We start from the raw sequence: 18,916 nt of genomic DNA, 5'->3' as shown, positions 1-18,916 counted from the left end.
AGCAGGATCTGTGGGAATAATTCCTTCTGCTTCCATATAAGTCTGAAATTTATTGTCAGGAGACTTCTCATCCTTTTTTGTGATAGGCTATTTTCCTATTAGCTAGCCATGCACCACTTGGAAAATACAATTGGACCCCCCATCTCTAAGCAGTGGGTCCACAGCTATGCTCCAGGCTTGGCTGCTGTGACATCAGGTTGTCTTGGCATGGTGACAGGAGGGGATACAATATGTCCTTGTGCCTTGGTGAACTCTCTTTGTGGGTCAGTCCCGGCCAAATAAGCTAGCATGGGCTAAGAGGCAAGTTTCGGCTTGGGTAGGAGGTGTACATCAACACATCAGTGTCGAGCTCCTGCCAAAGCAAACAGTGAAGCCATATTCACTAGGCATGGTGCCACAAGATGGAGCGATAGTGGACAGCTAGTTTGGGCACTGCACGGGGTTGTTGGGGCCATACAGCTTTCAGATCATAAGCTCAGTCTTTGGTACTGCCCTGTATTCTTGGGACCATCTATGTCCCATTAAAAGTGCTATTCTGAGGACGTTAATAAGGTTTTGGGTCTGCTGTACACAAGCAAGCTTCTCCGTATGATTTGCTTCTTTTGCTAAGACAAGTCAATGAGAAATCATTCGCCTACTAATTGTTAAGCCATTTGGCCTGTAATAGATATACATATACAGCTATACATGTACACAGGCAATAGCAACTGCAGTAATAAAATCGTTGTTTATTTCTTTATCATTATTTACATGTTACTATTAAATTTATTATCCTTGTTACATACTTATTGCAACAACATGTGCAAAATATATTTACCGTGATATTTAACAAACCACATATTTCACATCTGTAGACATTTTCATCTTGAGTCTCCCAGTATGTGGCAGAGCTGAAGTAACTCTGACTCACAGGAGCTGGTCTGCTGCAGAAAGTTAGCAGTAACCTGTTGCAGAGAAGCAAAGGCTGGGAGCTGGCATATGTTTAACAGAATCCACAAAGCTACTTGGCACATGGTACAAAAGGATATGGCTTTTATCTGATTTTAATAAGCAGATCTAGGAAAGTGGGACAGAATTGATGCTGTCCAGGAGAAGGGAATCAGCACCCCATTTTTTTTTTTTGGTGAAAATCATTGGCCGTTATTACACATCTTGATATAAAGGGGGAAAACCACACCATGCTGAAACCAAACTTCTCCACTGAGGGGGAGGTCACTCCTTGGAGTTGCTCCTCATGCACCTAAGTGAGAAGGTGGGAGATTTGAGGTGGAACCTGGTGCCTAGGGGAGCTCCTCAGTGGGGTGGTCCAGGGGAGGTCAGGTCATTGCTGGTAAAGCCAAGACTCAGTTTGGTCCTAAGACACCCGCCCAGGAGCTGGGAAAACCCTACCAGAGGTTTGTACTCCTGCAAACTCAGACATGGAGCCGGTGGTCACCTGCCCAGGTATCAGGACACTTCTAAGCAGAAGAAGACAACACAGGTAACGTGTAGGTCTCCCACTGATTTACACAAGAACATTGTTTCTGAAATAAAAGGGAGTTTCACACCGGATGAAAAGAAATAAAAATCCATCTCATTGCCCTTTTTAGGAGGCATTTATGTTATTACCCAGTCAAGCATTAAATTGAATTTATCCTGTCCCCCAGGGGTGCGTTTGGCCATCCCACTGCTGTACCACAGGGACACACCTGAGCTGTTGGGACACCGTACGTGATCTGTTTGCTCTGCTGCAATGTTTCCCTCCCATATACCCTTTTCCTACACACCCCATCCTGCACGGATGGGCAGTTTAGGGTTTGCAGCCAGCCCAGACCCTGTGATTTACCCCAGCCCTGGCAAGTGCTGCCCCCGAGAACCTGCAGGTCCCTGAGGCTGATAGCACATGCTCACATCTGTGGGACAGGCACGGCAAACTTCAGAGACAAGCACGTGTCCCCGAAGCCTGTGGAGGGGATTTTTTGTGGTATTCACAGACTGTTTCATGTGTCAATACGAGAGGAGCGCAATTACCAGCTGAGAAACTGCAGGAAATAAGCCAAGGTTGAATGAACGAAATGGAAAATAAAGAGAAGTGCAGAGGACACACACATTTTAAAACTATTACGGAGGTATGTATTCACGTGCTCATGGGAGCCTGGGAATATATAAGAGCTCATGACTGCGAAGGAATGAATTCAAGGACCAGTCTATGGGGAATATTTTTTTTCCCTGTGACTTCAAACTTCTCTCGGAGCTCGCAGAGTTTTAGTCAGCTGGCATGCAACAGAGGTACGACTTCCCCAAGGAAACTCTTCCTCGGCTTGCGCTGGAAAGGCTGCTGGGAGAGTCCGGGAGGCAGAAGGCTGCAAGCAGAGGCAAAACCTCCTCCTTCTCCTCCTCCAGCCACAGAGCAGGTACGTGGAGACGCGTGCGGAACAGGGAGCCTGCTGGAAAGTTGAGCTTTCGACTGCGGGAGAGACGGGGGCTCTGGTGACTTAGAGCTGCAGCCTTTAAAAATAACACAGATGAGGAAGGTACTGTATAAATAAAATATACTGTGTTTATGAATAGGCTGAGGAACTGACTAAACACACTGTGTAGATGGCTTTATCCACACAGCTGTATATTTAATCCATCAGGGACTTGCACTGCAGCAAGTTAGATCCTTTACGTTAAGGAGGCACCGGTTAGTTTATAACAATACAGTTGTCATATGCCTGCTTTCTTATTATTCTTTGTGTTTACAGTAACGGAAGATGAGGAGATGGATTTTTTTTTTATTTTCTTCACAGGACTTTGGTCTATTTATGGTGTTACTGCATTATAGCGCTCTGAACCAGGAGTGCTGCAGAGATCAGCATTGTCCGCTGATTAAATGCTGCTCACCCAGCTCTCTGACACTGAATCCTAATATAGCCTTGGGCAAATCACACAGTCCCTGGGTAAAATGGGTAAAATGCTGTTTAGTTCATCTACTCTGGTTACTATCAGTGCTTTCATTGAACTCTCCCTGTTGGAGAGGAAGGTGTGAGATGGCAGGGTTATTTTTCTACTCTTAAGATGCTGACAGCTTGAATGTCACCTTGGGTGAACGATGACTTACTGCTAGTGTTTTGCTGCATCTGGACTGTTACATGAGTAATTAATGTTTAGACAATATTTGGAAATAGTAAAGTTTTAGAAAATCTTAGTTTATATAAAAGTCACAGATAATTTTTTAAAGCCAAACCCTGTTGTATTTTTGATAAAAGTACAGATATGTTTCCCTTAAATAGAAGCCAAAGTTTGGCTTTCCACAATAGTGGAAATTATTTTTTTACTAAGATGTAATCATTTCAACGTTAAAATCATCTTACTACACTAAAATGCTGAAATCCTTTAGTTTTCAATAGCAAAAATTCATAATCAGTTATGTCTTTTTAAAGCAGATGGTTACAGCTTAGTGACAGTATCAGTGCTTGGCCTTTTACTAATACAGTAATGGATGGATTCAAGGGGGGGGTATCAGTATCATGCAAGTCAAATCTATCAGAAATAATTTTCCTCACTTCATTTTATCTCCTGTTGGATAATTGAATACACCTTTTCTCAAACAGACTCCACTGTCAGTAAAAGAAGAATTGCTGAATTAAAAGCCAATTTTAATCAAAATTAAAAGCTGTTGAGAAAAGATTCTGGTTTGGTTCCTGAATTTTAGTTTTTCCAGGAATTCTTTTCTCCATGGAGAACATTTCATGTTTAGATAGTTTAATTTGCAAATACCAGTGGATGTCACTTTTTGTTGATGGAAATGTTTTCATTTTCCCATCTGCTGCTGTCCCTTTGCCCAGTCCCTCACTCACAAAGTCTCCAGGCCGGTGGGTTTCATGCAATTTTCATTCATTTACATTTTCTCTCCTGGAGAGAGGAATAGAAAAAATGGTAAATAAAGTAGGGGAACTGGCTAAACCCTGTGTGACAAATTAAATGGAAATGTTAATTTTTTGGTGGGGAAATGTTGTTGGCTGAACACCTGATAGAGGTGCACGTGGAGAGAGAAGGAAGGAAGGCAGCAGCTTCAAAAGACAGGAGATAAGCTGTGTTGGGATTACAGGAGATGTAGGAGTCCTTATTTTGGTGTGTGGACTTGACACCAGAGAGACAGGAGGCTGCATCTGCCCATGAGAGACCAAGCACTGTGCAGATAGATGAGCAAAATTAACAAGAAGCAGCTCCTGAAGATGTTATAGGGTCTCAGGATCTGGAGCTGTCTCCTTTTCAAAGGCTGTGGATTATGATGGCATGGGCTGTTTATTTTTTAATGGGGTTAATATTAATGCTGTCTCTAGCTCCCTGGTGGGATGAATCACCAGGGAGCTATTTCAGTCGAAAGGGAGCAAGACTCGTCCCATTCCTGCCCTTGCAGTTCAGACCCTCTTTCTAAGGCGGGAGCTTGTTTTGTTTACTTCTCTGGAGAGTTTAATTCATACGGCTTGACACAAGACTCAACCCAAAAGCAGTGCCTTAGAAAGCGGCAGCGTTATGGATGGACAGACTCCAAAAGGTCTGGAGGTTCAAGACACATAATCGTCAAGACATATTCTTGTTTATCTGAAACCCTTGGGAACCTGCAGCAGATTATGGACTGGCTCATGAGAGCCAGAGGCTGTGATTTGCTTTTTTTTCTTGCTCTGGGGCATGCTGGGAAGAGGGTTTGGGGGAGAGGAGAGGTCTGATGAAGTGCACCCAGCTTTGGGTGACATGGGGTGAGGTCCAGATGATGTTGGCAATAAACCAAGCAGGGAGCAATTTCTAGGGAGACCACAGGAAAATCAGGAAGGGTCTGATTTCAGACAGTCACAGGTGAAAACCCTTTGGCACCAGTGGGATGGGACAGCCCTTCCTATTTCATCCAGGTGGGCAAAAGAGCTTGATTCTCCAATCTGCCCAATAGAGATGACCCTTGTTCTGCAGACATGGTTACCAAGCACACACCATGCTAATGTTTCAACAACATTTTAAGGTGTAAACTGCTGGGTAGCCCAAAGCACAAAAATGTTGAAAATGGGATGTCAGCCAAATGCTTCAGGGTCTTTGAAACTATTTGCTGTGAAATCCCCTTCAGGAAAGGGCAAAGATGATAAGGACAGTGCTAATCTTTCTCAGCGCGGTTGGTGTCCTCTAAAGCTATGTTTTTAATAAAGCAAAGTCCTGAGCAGCAGAATCAGTGCATGCCCTTCCCTCCTGCTTTGGCATTTGTTTCTGTCCAGGCTCTTCTTCACAGTTCAGCTGGCACAGCTGCTTGGCCACTGGGTAAAACAGATTGAGGAACAGAGCCGGCTTTTTAAAAAGCACACCCAACAAAAAACCTGCTATTTTTACCCCTGCGAATCCAAACTTCCCAAAGTGCTCTGAACATCCAGGTGTAGAAACATTTGAAGATGCAATCATCCAGGGCACTCACCACTCTTTGTTACAGGCATGACATTTGTATTCCATCTCCAAATCAAATCAAAATACTCTATTTAAAAAGAAAAAGTATTTTTATTTTCTTGAAGACTTCAAATATTTGATGTTTTCCTTGTGAAAGTGTCTGTGCATTGCAAGTGCTATTGAACACTGCTGATGAAATAAACTCTAAACCCAGAGAGCATCCAAAAGGCATTTAAACCTCTGGACACCACAGTGGTCCCCAGCTTCAGCATGAGTTTCCTGCTTACCCCAAGGGGCTTGCAGATAGAGGGCTTGACTCCAGGGGGCATGCCAAAAGGATCCAGTGAAAAACAGCTCTGCAGCCAGCTCCAACTAAGGGAAGCTCGAAACACTGTGTTTGGGAGAAGGTGATAAAAACTGGTCTGATGAGAGCCCAGTCAAGGGCAACCTGTCCAGGGTTGTGTTAATATCACTGGCAGACTGTTGTCCTGAGAGCTAAACGTGGATTTTTCTATCCATGACACCTTATCATGTTTTCTCCTGCCCACATGCATAGTGCTGTCTCTTCATAGCATTTATGCCTCTCATTTGCATTGCAAAGCAAAAGAGCCCAGCTCTTTGGCATATTATTTCAACCATGGGAGAAGTGCATTGAGACAGTTCAGACTTGTGAGGTAGCGAGAAAGCAATGGGAAAACTATGTAAAGGTGGGTTTTCCAGAATCAGGACTTTAATTAGCAAAAGGAAGTGAGGAAACTAGCAATTAGACAGCTGCTCCAGCCCTAGAGGGCAGCACAAAATAATAAATAAAAAGCTGAGCTTGCAACCAATCTGAAATCATCTCCCGTGTGACAAAAGCACCCCTTTTGCAATGTGAAGTTTTTACTAGAATGTCCAGTATATTGAGCGCTAGGTACTCACTACCAAAAATTCAGCAGTTTATCTGGATGTTCAGATCCCTCTGCCTTTATCAATCTCCCTAATTCCTGCCTCTTGACATGAAAACCCTTCAAGTCAGGCGCGTGGTAGATGACACTGAACCCTCCTCCTGCCAGCAGCCTGCTATCACACTGATTAGTGGGACCACAACAAATACAGGGAATTACTTCTTCCAGGACAGGATTCCAGACTCTGGGCTTTATATGTATCAGCCTTGAATTTGAAACCTTTAATCCTCAAGTGCTGTTTTCCTAATGAAGCAGAGAGTGATTTAGGTGCAGGGGTAGGAGGCTGCAACCCTCCAGGAATGGAACTCGCAGGCACAAAACCCTAAAGTAAACACGCCGCCTTGCACCATGCACACAGCTAAACAATGGCATCGGCAATGATAAGTCACTTATTCCCCTGTGCAAACTCATGGCCTGATCCTGACAGTTTCTCTGGCAAAATTCCCCCTCGTTTCTTAACTCCTGCCCTGAGCAAGGGCTTCAGGATGTCACACAGTAGCTGACTCCGTCCGAAGCACAGTGGTGGCTAGGACCCAGCAAGAGCCTAGAGACGAGTCCGGAGGAAGACAAGCAACATAATTTAAAGCAGACACTGTCCCAAATAAGGTTATTTCCCTGAAAATGCCTTCGTTCTAAAGTTACGAGTGAGCCTCTTGGCATCCTGAACGGATTGACGTGAAGCTGAAGAACAATTTCATCAGTACCAGGACTGAACTGGTTTTGAAGAGCTGGATATGCTTTTTAAAGACATGATAAGCAGTGTTTGGGGATGCGAGAAACCCTTGAAAGAAGGTAAATGTGAAATATTCACTCTTTTTAACCCTGAAGGCTCTAACTTAGAAGCAAAGATTGTTGTGTGAAAAGGATCAGACACTGGGGAGTCTGGTTTGTGTTTTGTATATTCTCTTGTATTTAACCTCTCTTTGGCACAGGAAAACGTCTTTGTTAATTGTCTAAGCAGTAACAAAAATTACCTTTGGGTAAAAATTGGAAGGTGCTGTTGTTGTTAGCTACAAGAAACATCTATGAAGTGGTTCAGGGTTAATATTGTAATAGAGATTGAGGCAAATGTTTTTCTGGAATGGGAACTGGGATTAAGCCCCAATTATTCCATGGCTTCAAATGTCTCTTGGGGCAAATCATTGCTCTTCTCTGCCTTTGCCCTTCCATCAGTTAAGTGGATATGCTGACTTGGTAAGGCTACCATACTTTTTCTAGATGCTAAATTGTTTGAACCACTTAAAAAGATTCCTTGTGTGTGTTACTCACTGAAATCACCTGTATTTTTCAGCTGGGGATGGGTGATTTTGAAGTACTGTAATGAAAAGATGTGACATTGAATGGGGTTCAGAGCTCAATCCTGCTCTGGGGTATGCTGGGATTTTTATCACAGCTGCCAGAGGGAAAAACTGGCACCGAGCATGAAGTTGCTTCAGCTCTGGGAAAGCCTCAGAGCAATAAAAACTCCTTTAGGTCAGGTTGCTTCAGCTGTTTTTCCTGGACTGTTTTTTTAGGCTGTGGTTAGAGACATCAGTGCCAGTGCCAGCAGGCGAGGATTAGTGGTGATGGTCTCTGACACCAGAGCAATGAGGGTCCTGTGAGCCCTGAGCTCTTCACTGAGAGAGGGTGGGGGGGGGGCTGAGACCTGCCCAGAGGGCAGAGAGGAGGAGGACGCAGTGCTGTGTCATACTAGGTGTTGCTGGGGAGGGTCTAAAGGTTTTCCAGAGAAAGCTAGGCAGGAAAAGCTCCTCAGCTGGACAGATGAACTGAAAACCACCTTGAGAAGGGAATCTCCATGAGCAATGAGATTGTGATGTACCATGAGGAGTGGCTTATCCTCCTCTGGATAGAACCCATGTGGTCTCATGTTGGAGAAGACCACCATCTCCTAGTCCTTCAGGGTGTGACAGCCCCCCTAGAAACACCTTGAAGGACAGTGTCCTTGCTTACTACAGATCTCTCTTACACAGCAAGCCATTAAATCATATTTTAGTGTTCAAATGCATACATTTCCCAATTGCTTTATAAACTTACAATGTAGGAAGTTTCAAAGCATGTTGAGATGCTGGATCGTGCCGGGTTTATTATTTAAGAAGAAAAAGGACCATTTTTTGAACTGAGACACATGACAAGAGAAGACATTGCAGAGCACAGAGAATGCACACTGTCCATCAGGGTGGTGCCCTGTTGTGGGTAGTATCCATGGAGATTTCCTCAGCTTAATTCATTGGATCTAAAGAGAAATAATTCCTGTTTGAGGGCTCTGAGCAAAGCCTTGTAATCATCGGCATGTTTATCTTTTCCCTCAATTTCAGCAAACTAATACTGAAACAATAAAACTCATTTTGTCCTCATTAAAGAAGATACCCCCTCCTCTAAACCCGGGGAATGAGGAACAGAGGGGGAATTATACAGACATCATAGATGGTGGTATCAGCGATTCCCCCTTCCATAGAATGATTTCTGTGTATCTTTCAAGCGTTAATTAAAAGAGCCAAGAATTAACATCCTTGGTCTTGTTTTAGAGGGAGGGGGACAGACTTCTAATCCTCCTGATGAGCCCCAAAGACAAATTCCAAACTCTTTCACCTCGGGGTCTCAGACCATCATCCATCACTAGTTGTTTCCCTGAAGAGGAAGGAATGTGCTATCTGAAAATAGAGTGGCTGTGGTCTGAGCGTCCCCAGTTTCTCTCTTCCTAATACATGACACTTTTTCCTGGTTGGGAAGTGGAGGGATGGGCAGGTTCCCATAGTGAACCTGTTGGCACTGATGTTCAGCAATTGCCATTGTTACATGGAAGTGTGTCCATCAGTCACATCCCTCAAAGAGTGACTAAGCAGAGGGATCTCCACCATCTGGGAATGATCCCATCGTTTTTGTTTCCAGCATCCTGACACTCTGTGGGTAGAAGCTGCTGAGTAACGGTATTGATGCCGTGATCATTGCCCAGTGACAGGCCTCCCAGTGTTGTTTGCTCCTTTTGCAGTTATTTCTATGCTTTTTTCTGGTGTGCTTTCCAAACAGTTAAACTGTGATGAATCCTTCGTTTAATGCAAACCCATCCCATTTTATATCTGCCTCTTATAAGGCATCTGCTTTCAAAACTATTCAAAAGCCTGTCCATACCTGGGATGTATAAAATGGAAAACTCACATTTGGACAGATAGTTCTCAGTCCGTTCTTTAAACTGTTTATATTAACACATCTGGATGAGTGTATAAAAGCTCTTTGACACTCTGAGATGAGAGGAGTGGAAAATGTGGATAGAAACGGAGACTGTTCCCAATGTTTGTTGTTTCTGAGTGACACTCGTTCGCTTTGCTCAGGACTTGGCACCCCAAAACTCCAGCCCAGTTGTAAGTATTTGAGCTGCCTCTATGGTGAGAGTGAAGATAACTCAGTCTTCAGTAGTTGTCTTTCTCCATGGTGCCAGACACACTGCTCAGCTTGAGCATCTGGACTTCACTGGCTGGCCTGGGTATCATCTAGGTAGCAGGTGAAGTTACATGGGGGCAATCCCACAAAATTCCTTGGACCTTCGAGTCTTCATATAAATCTCTCTTTTTCCCACCAGGCTTAAAGGGATGCAAAGGTACATATGTAGGTTGTAAATGTTGTAGGCTCAGAGATGGGTTAGTTTATTTCACTGCATGTGTGTTCTCCATGCTAGATGATGATCTGGTGTCAGCCATAGCACACGTCACCCACTGTGTCACATTTGAAATCTAACCATGATTGCTTTTACCTGCAGAACCATGAAACTGTACGTCATCTTCTTCCTGGCAGTGGTGAACAGAGGGACCTCTAACAATCAGCCCAGAGAGGGGATGCCCTGTGAAATGGTAAGACCATCTCCCCGCTTGGGCTTCTCGAGATCCTGGATGAGGTTGGGACCCCCTTGTTACAGGCCCCGCACAAATAGCTGTGTTCTCTGAGAAGGGAACCCCCCACACCAGGACCAAACTCTCCATGAAGTCAGAGGTGGGCTTTCCTGGGGTGGAGGATGCTCAACAAGCTGTTTTCAGTCCCTGTTGTAGTGACAACACATAAAAGGTGTGGGGGGGGAAGAAGGGTCATTATCTCACTTTTTTTCCAAAAGGAGAGCTGCTTGAAATAAATTTGACCTGATTTCCCCAAGACTGTACAGGGATTCTGTGGCTGAGACAGAGAAAGAACTTAGACCTAAAATCCACTCCTTTATATTCGGCTGAAGTTCTTTATGCCTTGAGCATCTTGTGTAAAATACATCTATACCAGCTCTCCTGTAATAACAGGGAGACTGACCTCTTCTGCCCTGACACAGCATTGCTATCAGGGCAGTTGTACCTGACTTCTGCTGGAGGTAAAAGAGTGACAAAGCCATTTGCTCCAGTACCAAATTTGCTCCTTGAATTTTTGGAAGCACCTGGTACAATATTATAAAAGTTATTCACACACAGCTGAAATTTCTCCCTTCCCTACCCAAGTGTTTCTGAGTTTCTGACTGTAACAGGCCGTTTAAAAATACTTATCTTTTTCTTTTTTTTTTTTTTTTTTTCCTCCTGAATGTTGAAGCTGTTCAGCACAAATCCTCAAGAATTTCCAAAATAGGGAAAAAAATAATTTGCTAGCTGTACACATCTCCCTTATGGGACTCATTCCATTCCTGCCCACCCTGCCGTATTGCTGCACTTCCTGAATTCCAGAGAAATTAAGACCCAGTATATATAAAAATATCTTGGGAAGGTGACTGGGTAGCTCAATTCATTGGCTGGAGAGAGAAAACTGATGAAGCCACTGTAAACATGACAGCTTGGGTCCCATGTATCATAGTCACATGAAGGCTGGGCGAGACATGCAATAATCCAAGCAGATTCATCCTGTCCCATTTCTTGATGGGTCACAGATCAGGCTGACTGCTGAGAAGTAAACACACGCCTGTTTCCACCACTACACTGTAAACTGCTTTCATTAAGCCAACAACCCAATGCTCTACGCAACTAGGCTGGGATAAATTTGGCCCTGACAGAAACCATGCTGCAGTCAGGGGCTGGGATGCTCATCTGGTATAAATTAGCAGCTCAGTATTGCTAATGTCAGTGTCCATCATCTTCTTTCATTGGGTGTTTGGTCCAATGGAAAGAGGAGATTGTAAATCCAAACACAGTTTAAAGAAAGAGGGAGCTACTGGATTAGCTGATGGGTCCACTGAGAGTTCTGCTTACTTCACATGATTATTCTTTATCACAGACTTGCTGTTTTACATGATACTTTCCCTGTGGCAACACGTTTAGAATAGCAAAAGCTCAGAAATGGAAACTTTCATCCTAAATCTCCTCGAAGAGGCATGAGTCAGAAACCCATGCCCTTCTCTGCTTCATCACTGGTGGTCCTGTTGTTGAACAAAAGTCTTGTAAAAGAGGTTTTAGGAAGTAAACAGTCCCTACCAGACCCCTGACATGAGAGAGAGCTGCACTGATTATACAAGTTACTGCACATCTACCTGTTTGTGAGACAACAAGACACAGCTTAAATGTCAGGAGGTTCTTGCTAACTCACGTTGCCTTCCAAGGAGAGGGACTCGAGCTAGTTCATGTTTCATCTCCCAGAGAAAGATGTTTCTACTCATTGATATTAACTGTCAAAGTTAATTTATAGAAGGGAAGGGGTTTTAGCAAATTGTATCTTACCTTGCATTGAGGAAATGCAAGAATATGTGCATAACTGGTTATCATAGGTCAGTTGATACATGGTACCTGGGCAAATTGCTAAGGTTTGGTTGTGTAGCTGAGCCTCTGCCTGGGCAGCTCTTCTAGAGAATGGGCTGGACTTCATGCAATTGCACATCAGTACCAAGTAGCTTCAGCCCAAATTCTTTGGTTCAAATGCTCATGAGTTGATACAAGAGGACATGAATGGAGGCTTGGATCCAGCTGCTTTGTTTGTAGGGCTCTTACTAAGGTGGGTGACAACTTCCACACAGTGGTCAGCAGTGAAGAACTGGAGTCAGAATTCAAACGATGCTCAACTTTGGAGCAGCTGTGTCATTTCTTTGACAGCACCTGAATAGGACCGTACACCAAAGGGACAAAGTACTCCCCATCCTTCACTACTTCTTGCCAATGGACTTCAAACCAACCTATGACAGCACCAGCAGAGGTAATGAAGTCAGAATGTGAGACCAGCAAAACCAACTTTTCCAGCCTCAGGCTGCCAACCCATTGGGCTATGGGGTGGGAGGAGGGGAGATACACGCAAACAGATGTTGTTTGCTCCATCCCACTGAAATGTACTTCATGTTTTCTTCCTAGTGCTGATGAGAACGAAATTCATGCAGTTTGAGCCTCAGGGGAGAAAAGATGGTGCAGAACAGACTAGATAAGAAATTTGGTGAGGATCAAAATAGACAGTGAAAAGAAATTAAAGTTTAAAAAAAAAAAAATGGAGGCGAAATGTTATAGGAACAAATGGCAGACAGTGGGAGGTATAGATTTTATGAGTTCCTTTTATCACTGGGAGGATTCAGTGGATGCAGATTAAAGGCTCAAACCTGCAAGATACGTGGAGAACTGGGACTGACCTCTCCCCCATTGACTTCAGTGAAAACCAGCTGGCTGGCATTGATGGGAGTTGAATCAGGACTTTACTAAGATGCTGGGTGACCAAGGGAGTGGAAGGCGCTCAACAGTTGTTGAGATCTGGCTCAAAGTGTGGGAAGAAACTTGGCATCTGCCTTAGGCTGAAAAATCGCTGCTGCTTTTTCACTCTGGATTTTTGTATCTTTCTGGACTCTCCCTCTTTCACAAACCAAGCAAGAAGAGACTTTCTAGTCTGTTATTTGGGCCTTGGAGACAAGCCCAAATTTATGCACATATTAGCTCAAAATGAGGAAGTCTACAATGGCTTTGCAGGAAAGAAATAATGTCATGGAGAATCCAGAAAATTATATTTAAAAAAAAAAAAAATTGTTTAGCTGGGGGAGATTTGAGTAAGTTGGAGGGAAAAAAAGAAAGGGGTTCAGGTTTTAACTGGCCATTTACTTGGGATCTTTGGGAAAGATGTGTCATGGGAAGGACTGCGGAGCAGTCTGTGTATATCTAGAGCTTGGATGAGCACTAACACTTCTCTGCCACATTTTTGTGCAGTCTCCAAAACTCACATGATGCAAAAGAGTTTTGCAAATCACTGACTATTGCCCCACTTCTAAACAGACCTGTCACTTCATTCACCCAAAAGTTCACATGAAACAGATGCTTTTTAATATTTTTTACTTTTAATTTTTCTCTATGTTTGAAAGCTTTGCATCATGGAATCTGGATTCTGCCTGTCCACAGAAGTTAAGATTCAGCAGATTTTTTTTCTTTCTTTTCTTTCTGATCTTTCTAGAAAGAGTATGTGACCCAATCACCCAAGTAAATTCATAACAAGAGTTTTCCTCCAGTAAGTTTAAATTCTGCCTAAGCCTTTCAGATTCTACTTCCTCTCACTGCTGTATGTTCTTCTTAGTAACAAAATACAGCCTGACATTTGTGCAAGAATGATCATGCTTGTGTTTCCAATGTTCCTTATCAACATACACTCCAAATTTTGCGCTGGACACAGATTAAGCCCTAGCTGCAATTAAACAGATATGCATCTAGAACATTAATTTGACTTTGACACTTAGGTTTTTTCTCTACCCTGCTGCTGAGAATTTGACTAAAAAGGCATGACCCTCAATGCACATCACAGCTTTTTTCCTCTCAAAAGCTAGTTTTACATAATTTGTTTTTTCAGTGTTGTATCATGAGTGTCTTGTGTGGGTGGTTTCATAAGGCACGTTCCCCATATAAGAAGGGAACTGTTGCCTTAGGAAAAGGATAAAGATGGATGGTAAAAGCAGGAAGAGTTTGGAGATTTGCATCAGATTTTCAGCTGAATAATCCATCTGGTTAAAGATGCATTTCTTAACTAATCCATGACTAAAGAAAGACATGTTCAACTATCTGAGGGTGTGACTAAGAAGGAGAGAGATGGGTTTTGAGCTATAGGATCCTTATACATTTCTCCACCTTGATTTGAGACCTGTGCTGCTGACAGAGTGAAACTCTTATAATTAAGTACTGCTCACTATTGTAAGTAGACTTTGCAAAATCTTATACAGTGATGAAGCTGAGAAAATCTAAATATCAGAACAAAAGTGAGGAAATAGTGCTTGACTGCAATTAAAAGAGGGAAAAACTCCTTCACTTGGCACTATTAAAATGAGCCCAGGAGAAAGGTGCAAAAAGGAGAACATTTGGTAGGTATCACATGCAGATAAAATTCTACTGCAGTAAATCAGAAATGTCTTTAAAATTAAATGAGTGCTGTTAGCTTCAAAGAAGAGTTAGGATTGTTGGTTCTTGCTGTCTGAATGCTCAGAGGAAGTAGTGTTATTAGTGTTTCAGAAGAAGGATATGCCTGGATGATGAATGTTATTTTCTTTTTATTTCATGGAAACATGTTTTTCATTTGTCACGTGACAGCCCCTTTTCTCTCTTTTTCTGTCAGGCAAACTTGCAGGCATTTTGCCACAACAAAGACCTCCACCAAATCCCTCGTGAGCTCCATCCGAATGTAAACAAAATAGATCTGTCTGGAAATCTGATTCAAAGCATCCCTGAAATGCCATTATCATTCTACACTTCCCTCCAGTGCCTGGATTTAAGCTCTAACCAGATAAGCTTCATCACACCTGGAGTCTTTGCACACATGACAAGTTTGCTGGAAATAAATTTAGCCAACAATCACTTGTATGAACTTGCTCAGAATGGGGCAGAGGGGATTGGACATTTACCCAAGGTGGAAATACTGGACTTGTCCCACAACAGTCTGTACAATGGGATGGCTGAATATTTCATTAAACAAGCTCCAGCACTGCGGTATCTTTCATTGGCAGACAACAGTATTATAATGATATCACACAAGATGTTTCAGGGATCTCCCAGTCTCGTGGAGATAGATCTTCAGAGTAATATCATCATGGAAATAGAAGAAGGTGCTTTTGAGACTCTAGTGAACCTTTCCAAACTCAATCTCTCCATGAATTCAATTACTTGCATCTCTGATTTCAACCTCAAGCAGCTGGAGATACTTGACCTTAGTAGGAACAGCATTGAGACCTTCCACACCGCAGAGTCAGATGATGAATATAGCTTAAGATGTTTGGATCTGAGTGAGAACAAACTGCTTCACTTCCCAGTATTCCCCCAGGTAAATAAGCTGGTAACTCTGAATTTATCAAAGAATCTAATCCAGCTCACTGCTGAATCCCCTCATAATAAAATGGACTATATGGAAAATGAATGGCTAGATGCTTCTTTTCATCTTCTTGATCAGAAGCAAAGTAGAAACAAAAGTTCTCTTTATTTATCCCAGCTTGTATATTTAGACTTAAGTTATAATGAAATCAAATCCATTCCGGATGAGTTCTTTGAATCGATGTTGTCTCTTCACACCCTTAATCTCAGTAAAAACTGTCTTCAGGCATTTGCAGTAACTTATGACAGTGCGTTGATCTCCCTAACAGTCCTTGACTTGAGCTACAATGCTTTGCAGAACCTTCTCCTAGATGCTGGCATGTTGTCAAATTTGAAGGAGCTCTATGTTCAAAGCAACCACCTTCAGACTCTGCAATTTGATATCTTCTCAAGTCTTCCTAGCCTCAGACTGCTTAATCTACAGGGCAATAATATCAGCCTTTGCAGCATGTACTCAGGATTAGCTAAGCAAAGACTTGCTGGAGAGGAAAGTGGTTGTGTATCATTTGTTGATTCTTCTACTCTTCAGTACTTGTACCTAGCTGACAACATGCTGAACATCCTTCCAGCATACACTTTCTACAAGACTTCTCTCATTGTCTTGGATCTCTCCATGAACCCTGGACTGAAAATAGAAGTTAAAGCATTATCAGGACTGGAAAAGTCTCTGGAATATTTGTATCTACATGGCAATAACCTGATAGAATTAAATATTGACTTGCCTTGTTTTAGTCACCTTAAGCATTTAAACCTCTCTGAAAATCAGCTGAACTGGCTGCCTAAGTGGGGTAGTGACTCTTCACTGGAAGTTCTGGATTTACGGAACAATAGGTTTAGTACATTACAGAACAGTAATATTTTAGCATTAGAAAATTCCCTTAAAAACTTGTATCTCACTGGGAACCCACTCAATTGCTGTGGAAACATCTGGCTCTCATCAATGATCCAGAACAAAAATGTCCAGATCCCCAACGTGGAGCATTTAACGTGCCAGTACACTCAGAACTTTGGGTACCAGGAAGAAATGCATATTGGGAACATCAGACCAGAAGACTGTGAAAAAGAGGATCTGAAGAAAATCAACTTCCTTATTATATTAACATTTGTGTTGGTTTTATCCGTGATCATCATTGGCGTGGGTTCATTTTTTTGCTTTCGCAGGCAAAACTTTAGCCATCAGTTTAAAGCATAGGAACACAAAATGCCTTGAAAACTGAAGAAATCAGGTGCTACACTGCCAGTGTGTAGAAATGAAGGGCAAAATTCTCATCTTTGATTTTTAACTGTGGATTTTAAGACAGTTTTAAAGCGCCCCTGAACTGCACCACTATCGTGCTCTGGGTGGCAGGGACGGAAAGCAGAATTTGCCATGTTTTGCACTTGCTTCATTCACAAGCAGATCTGCCTAAAAAGTTTATATAGTGGTAGAAGAGGCCACTGTAAAGACCTGCTGGTGTTTTGAGGAATGCGTAATTTAAACTAGTCTGAAAGAAAAAGATCTCTAAGGTCTTGAGAGTTGTCACTAAGAGATACTTTGTGATGTCACCTTCACAGAAAGACTTTATGCAAATTGAGCGTTTTAACAGAATCACCTTTTTATAACAGTCATTGATGACATCAACTGAGCTGGAAAGCCTTTCTCAAAGTTATGTGCCTCCATGAGATATTTTGATTTGGTCTGAGCTTTGCTTTTTCCTACCTGGTTAACTCCTAAACCTTCTTAAACCGAAATCAGAAAAACCTACACCAAGGCAGGCCAAAGTACAATCTTTCACTCCTTGAAGATGGTTGCAAATCTCCCATGAGTTCCAAAACAATGAGAAATTAACTAAAAAAATAAATTACAGTCTGTGTCTGTTGTGCTCATGGCCACCACTTAGAAAATCCATGGCTGACCAGAGGAACCAAAGACCTTGGTGGTAGGAACCTCTTTGGATATCTCATTTTGCTTGTAGTATGTTGCTCCAGACATTGGGGCAAGACATGAGAGGTAGAGGAGGTCCGTTAGTCTTGGTGCTTAACATCAACGAGGGATGCAAGAGAAATCTCAGGCATGAAACAGCTGCACTGTACGTTACCCAGATCTGCACAGGAGGTCACAGGTCCACAGTTCAACTCAAAGAGGAGAAATTTGCCCCTCACGTGCAATAGATATTTAACTGGGTTTAATGTGAAGAAATTCAACTCTGGGGTGAACACTTTTTAAAAGAAAAATCTTGGAGAATGAATTTCAACTAGCTAACATTGGACTGAAATGTTTATATTTCTAAGGAAAACTGTTGGGAACTCACTGCATACAGTCAAATTTCAATGCAGAAGAATAATATATCTATTTTTAAAGGTCACAGGAGGTTAGACAGCAAAAAGGTGTTTTAAAGATACTGGTATGAAACAATACACAGGGAACGTAGTCCTGGGCCATTATGCAGTTCAGATGTCCACTGTCTCTCCCTAAAAAGATATTATGGTCTAGAGGACTGGCTGCAATAAAAGTATAGATCCTCATTCTGTCATGAATGAGGTGGCTGACCTGTTGTGTTGTTAAAAGCTGACACTGACATATGTTATGTCCTGTACTCTGACAGCAAATTCACCCTTTTGAAGTGAAGAAAACCTCACCAACAGTGGGAACCTGACCTACTAACGAGGTTAAATGGCTTCGAAAGAAGCTGTATCAGGTTTTCTGTTAATGTCAGGAACCGTACATTAAGGCACATAAGAGAAACAGAGGTCAAAACAAAACCTGTTCAGGTAAATAACTCAAATTGCTGCTCAATTTCTGTTTCTTCCAGCTAGTGAATGTCAAAATTAACACACTACAAAAAGGTGCATAATTCTATTTTTAAAACAGTTATGTAAGAAACTGGCTGGTAGTTTTCATTGTGGAATTTTGTACAATAAAAACACCTTTGAATTTTGTAAAAATCACAGGGATGTGAATATATTAAAGCACCAGCTTGGAATGCTCCACAGATGAAAAGCGATGTCTTCCTATTTTTCTGTTTTCAGACTCTACCTTGAACCTTTACTTTCTGGTGCTGAGGCAGGGACAGCTGCTCCATATCTTAGAGTATAACCAAGGGAGAACAAGGAGATGTACTGAAGATGTAGGCAAACATTTGCACAAAGAGCCAGCAGCAATAGGGCCTGATATAACATCTACAAAAGCCAGTGCTACCCATTGACTCAAGCTCTCATTCTTGTAGGAGAAAGTTTGCACAAGCAGCTACCCCAGTGATTAGTTGGAAGCCCGATGCTAAAGTCGATGAGCTTTTACTTTGGTGTGAAAGCAAGCTGAGCTGTGTGCCCAAATGA

The 18,916-nt window shown here is 42.5% G+C and overlaps 1 protein-coding gene across 3 annotated transcripts; it reads left to right on the top strand.

Moving 5' to 3' along the window:
- The first annotated feature begins 1,874 nt into the window (after nt 1-1,874).
- Nucleotides 1,875-18,581, top strand: LRRC32 (leucine rich repeat containing 32). 3 transcript variants are annotated; one of them, XM_032991147.2, is made up of 3 exons: nt 1,875-2,393; nt 10,093-10,183; nt 14,853-18,581. In XM_032991147.2, exons 2-3 carry the CDS (start codon nt 10,097-10,099, stop codon nt 16,791-16,793), a joined length of 2,028 nt encoding a protein of 675 aa, XP_032847038.2. In that variant the 5' UTR covers nt 1,875-2,393; nt 10,093-10,096; the 3' UTR covers nt 16,794-18,581. The 3 variants fall into 3 exon arrangements, with proteins under 3 accessions (XP_032847038.2, XP_032847039.2, XP_009967507.3); XM_032991148.2 differs by lacking the exon at nt 1,875-2,393 and adding an exon at nt 2,419-2,513; XM_009969205.3 differs by lacking the exon at nt 1,875-2,393 and adding an exon at nt 7,048-7,130.
- The last annotated feature ends 335 nt before the right edge of the window (nt 18,582-18,916 follow it).

This window comes from Tyto alba, unplaced genomic scaffold (genome assembly GCF_018691265.1).
Source record: "Tyto alba isolate M040663 unplaced genomic scaffold, T.alba_DEE_v4.0 Super-Scaffold_2, whole genome shotgun sequence".
Lineage (NCBI taxonomy): Eukaryota > Metazoa > Chordata > Aves > Strigiformes > Tytonidae > Tyto > Tyto alba.
Note: the sequence above shows the minus strand (reverse complement) of the source record. Positions and strands in the feature narration are given on the sequence as shown.

Excerpts from the sequence above, each read along its gene's own strand:
- LRRC32 (XM_009969205.3), top strand. The coding sequence starts at position 7,108 with ATGCGAGAAACCCTTGAAAGAAG. Across the intron at positions 7,131-10,092 it reads CGAGAAACCCTTGAAAGAAG|AACCATGAAACTGTACGTCA; the intron begins GTAAATGTGAAA and ends TTTTACCTGCAG. Across the intron at positions 10,184-14,852 it reads AGGGGATGCCCTGTGAAATG|GCAAACTTGCAGGCATTTTG; the intron begins GTAAGACCATCT and ends TTTTTCTGTCAG.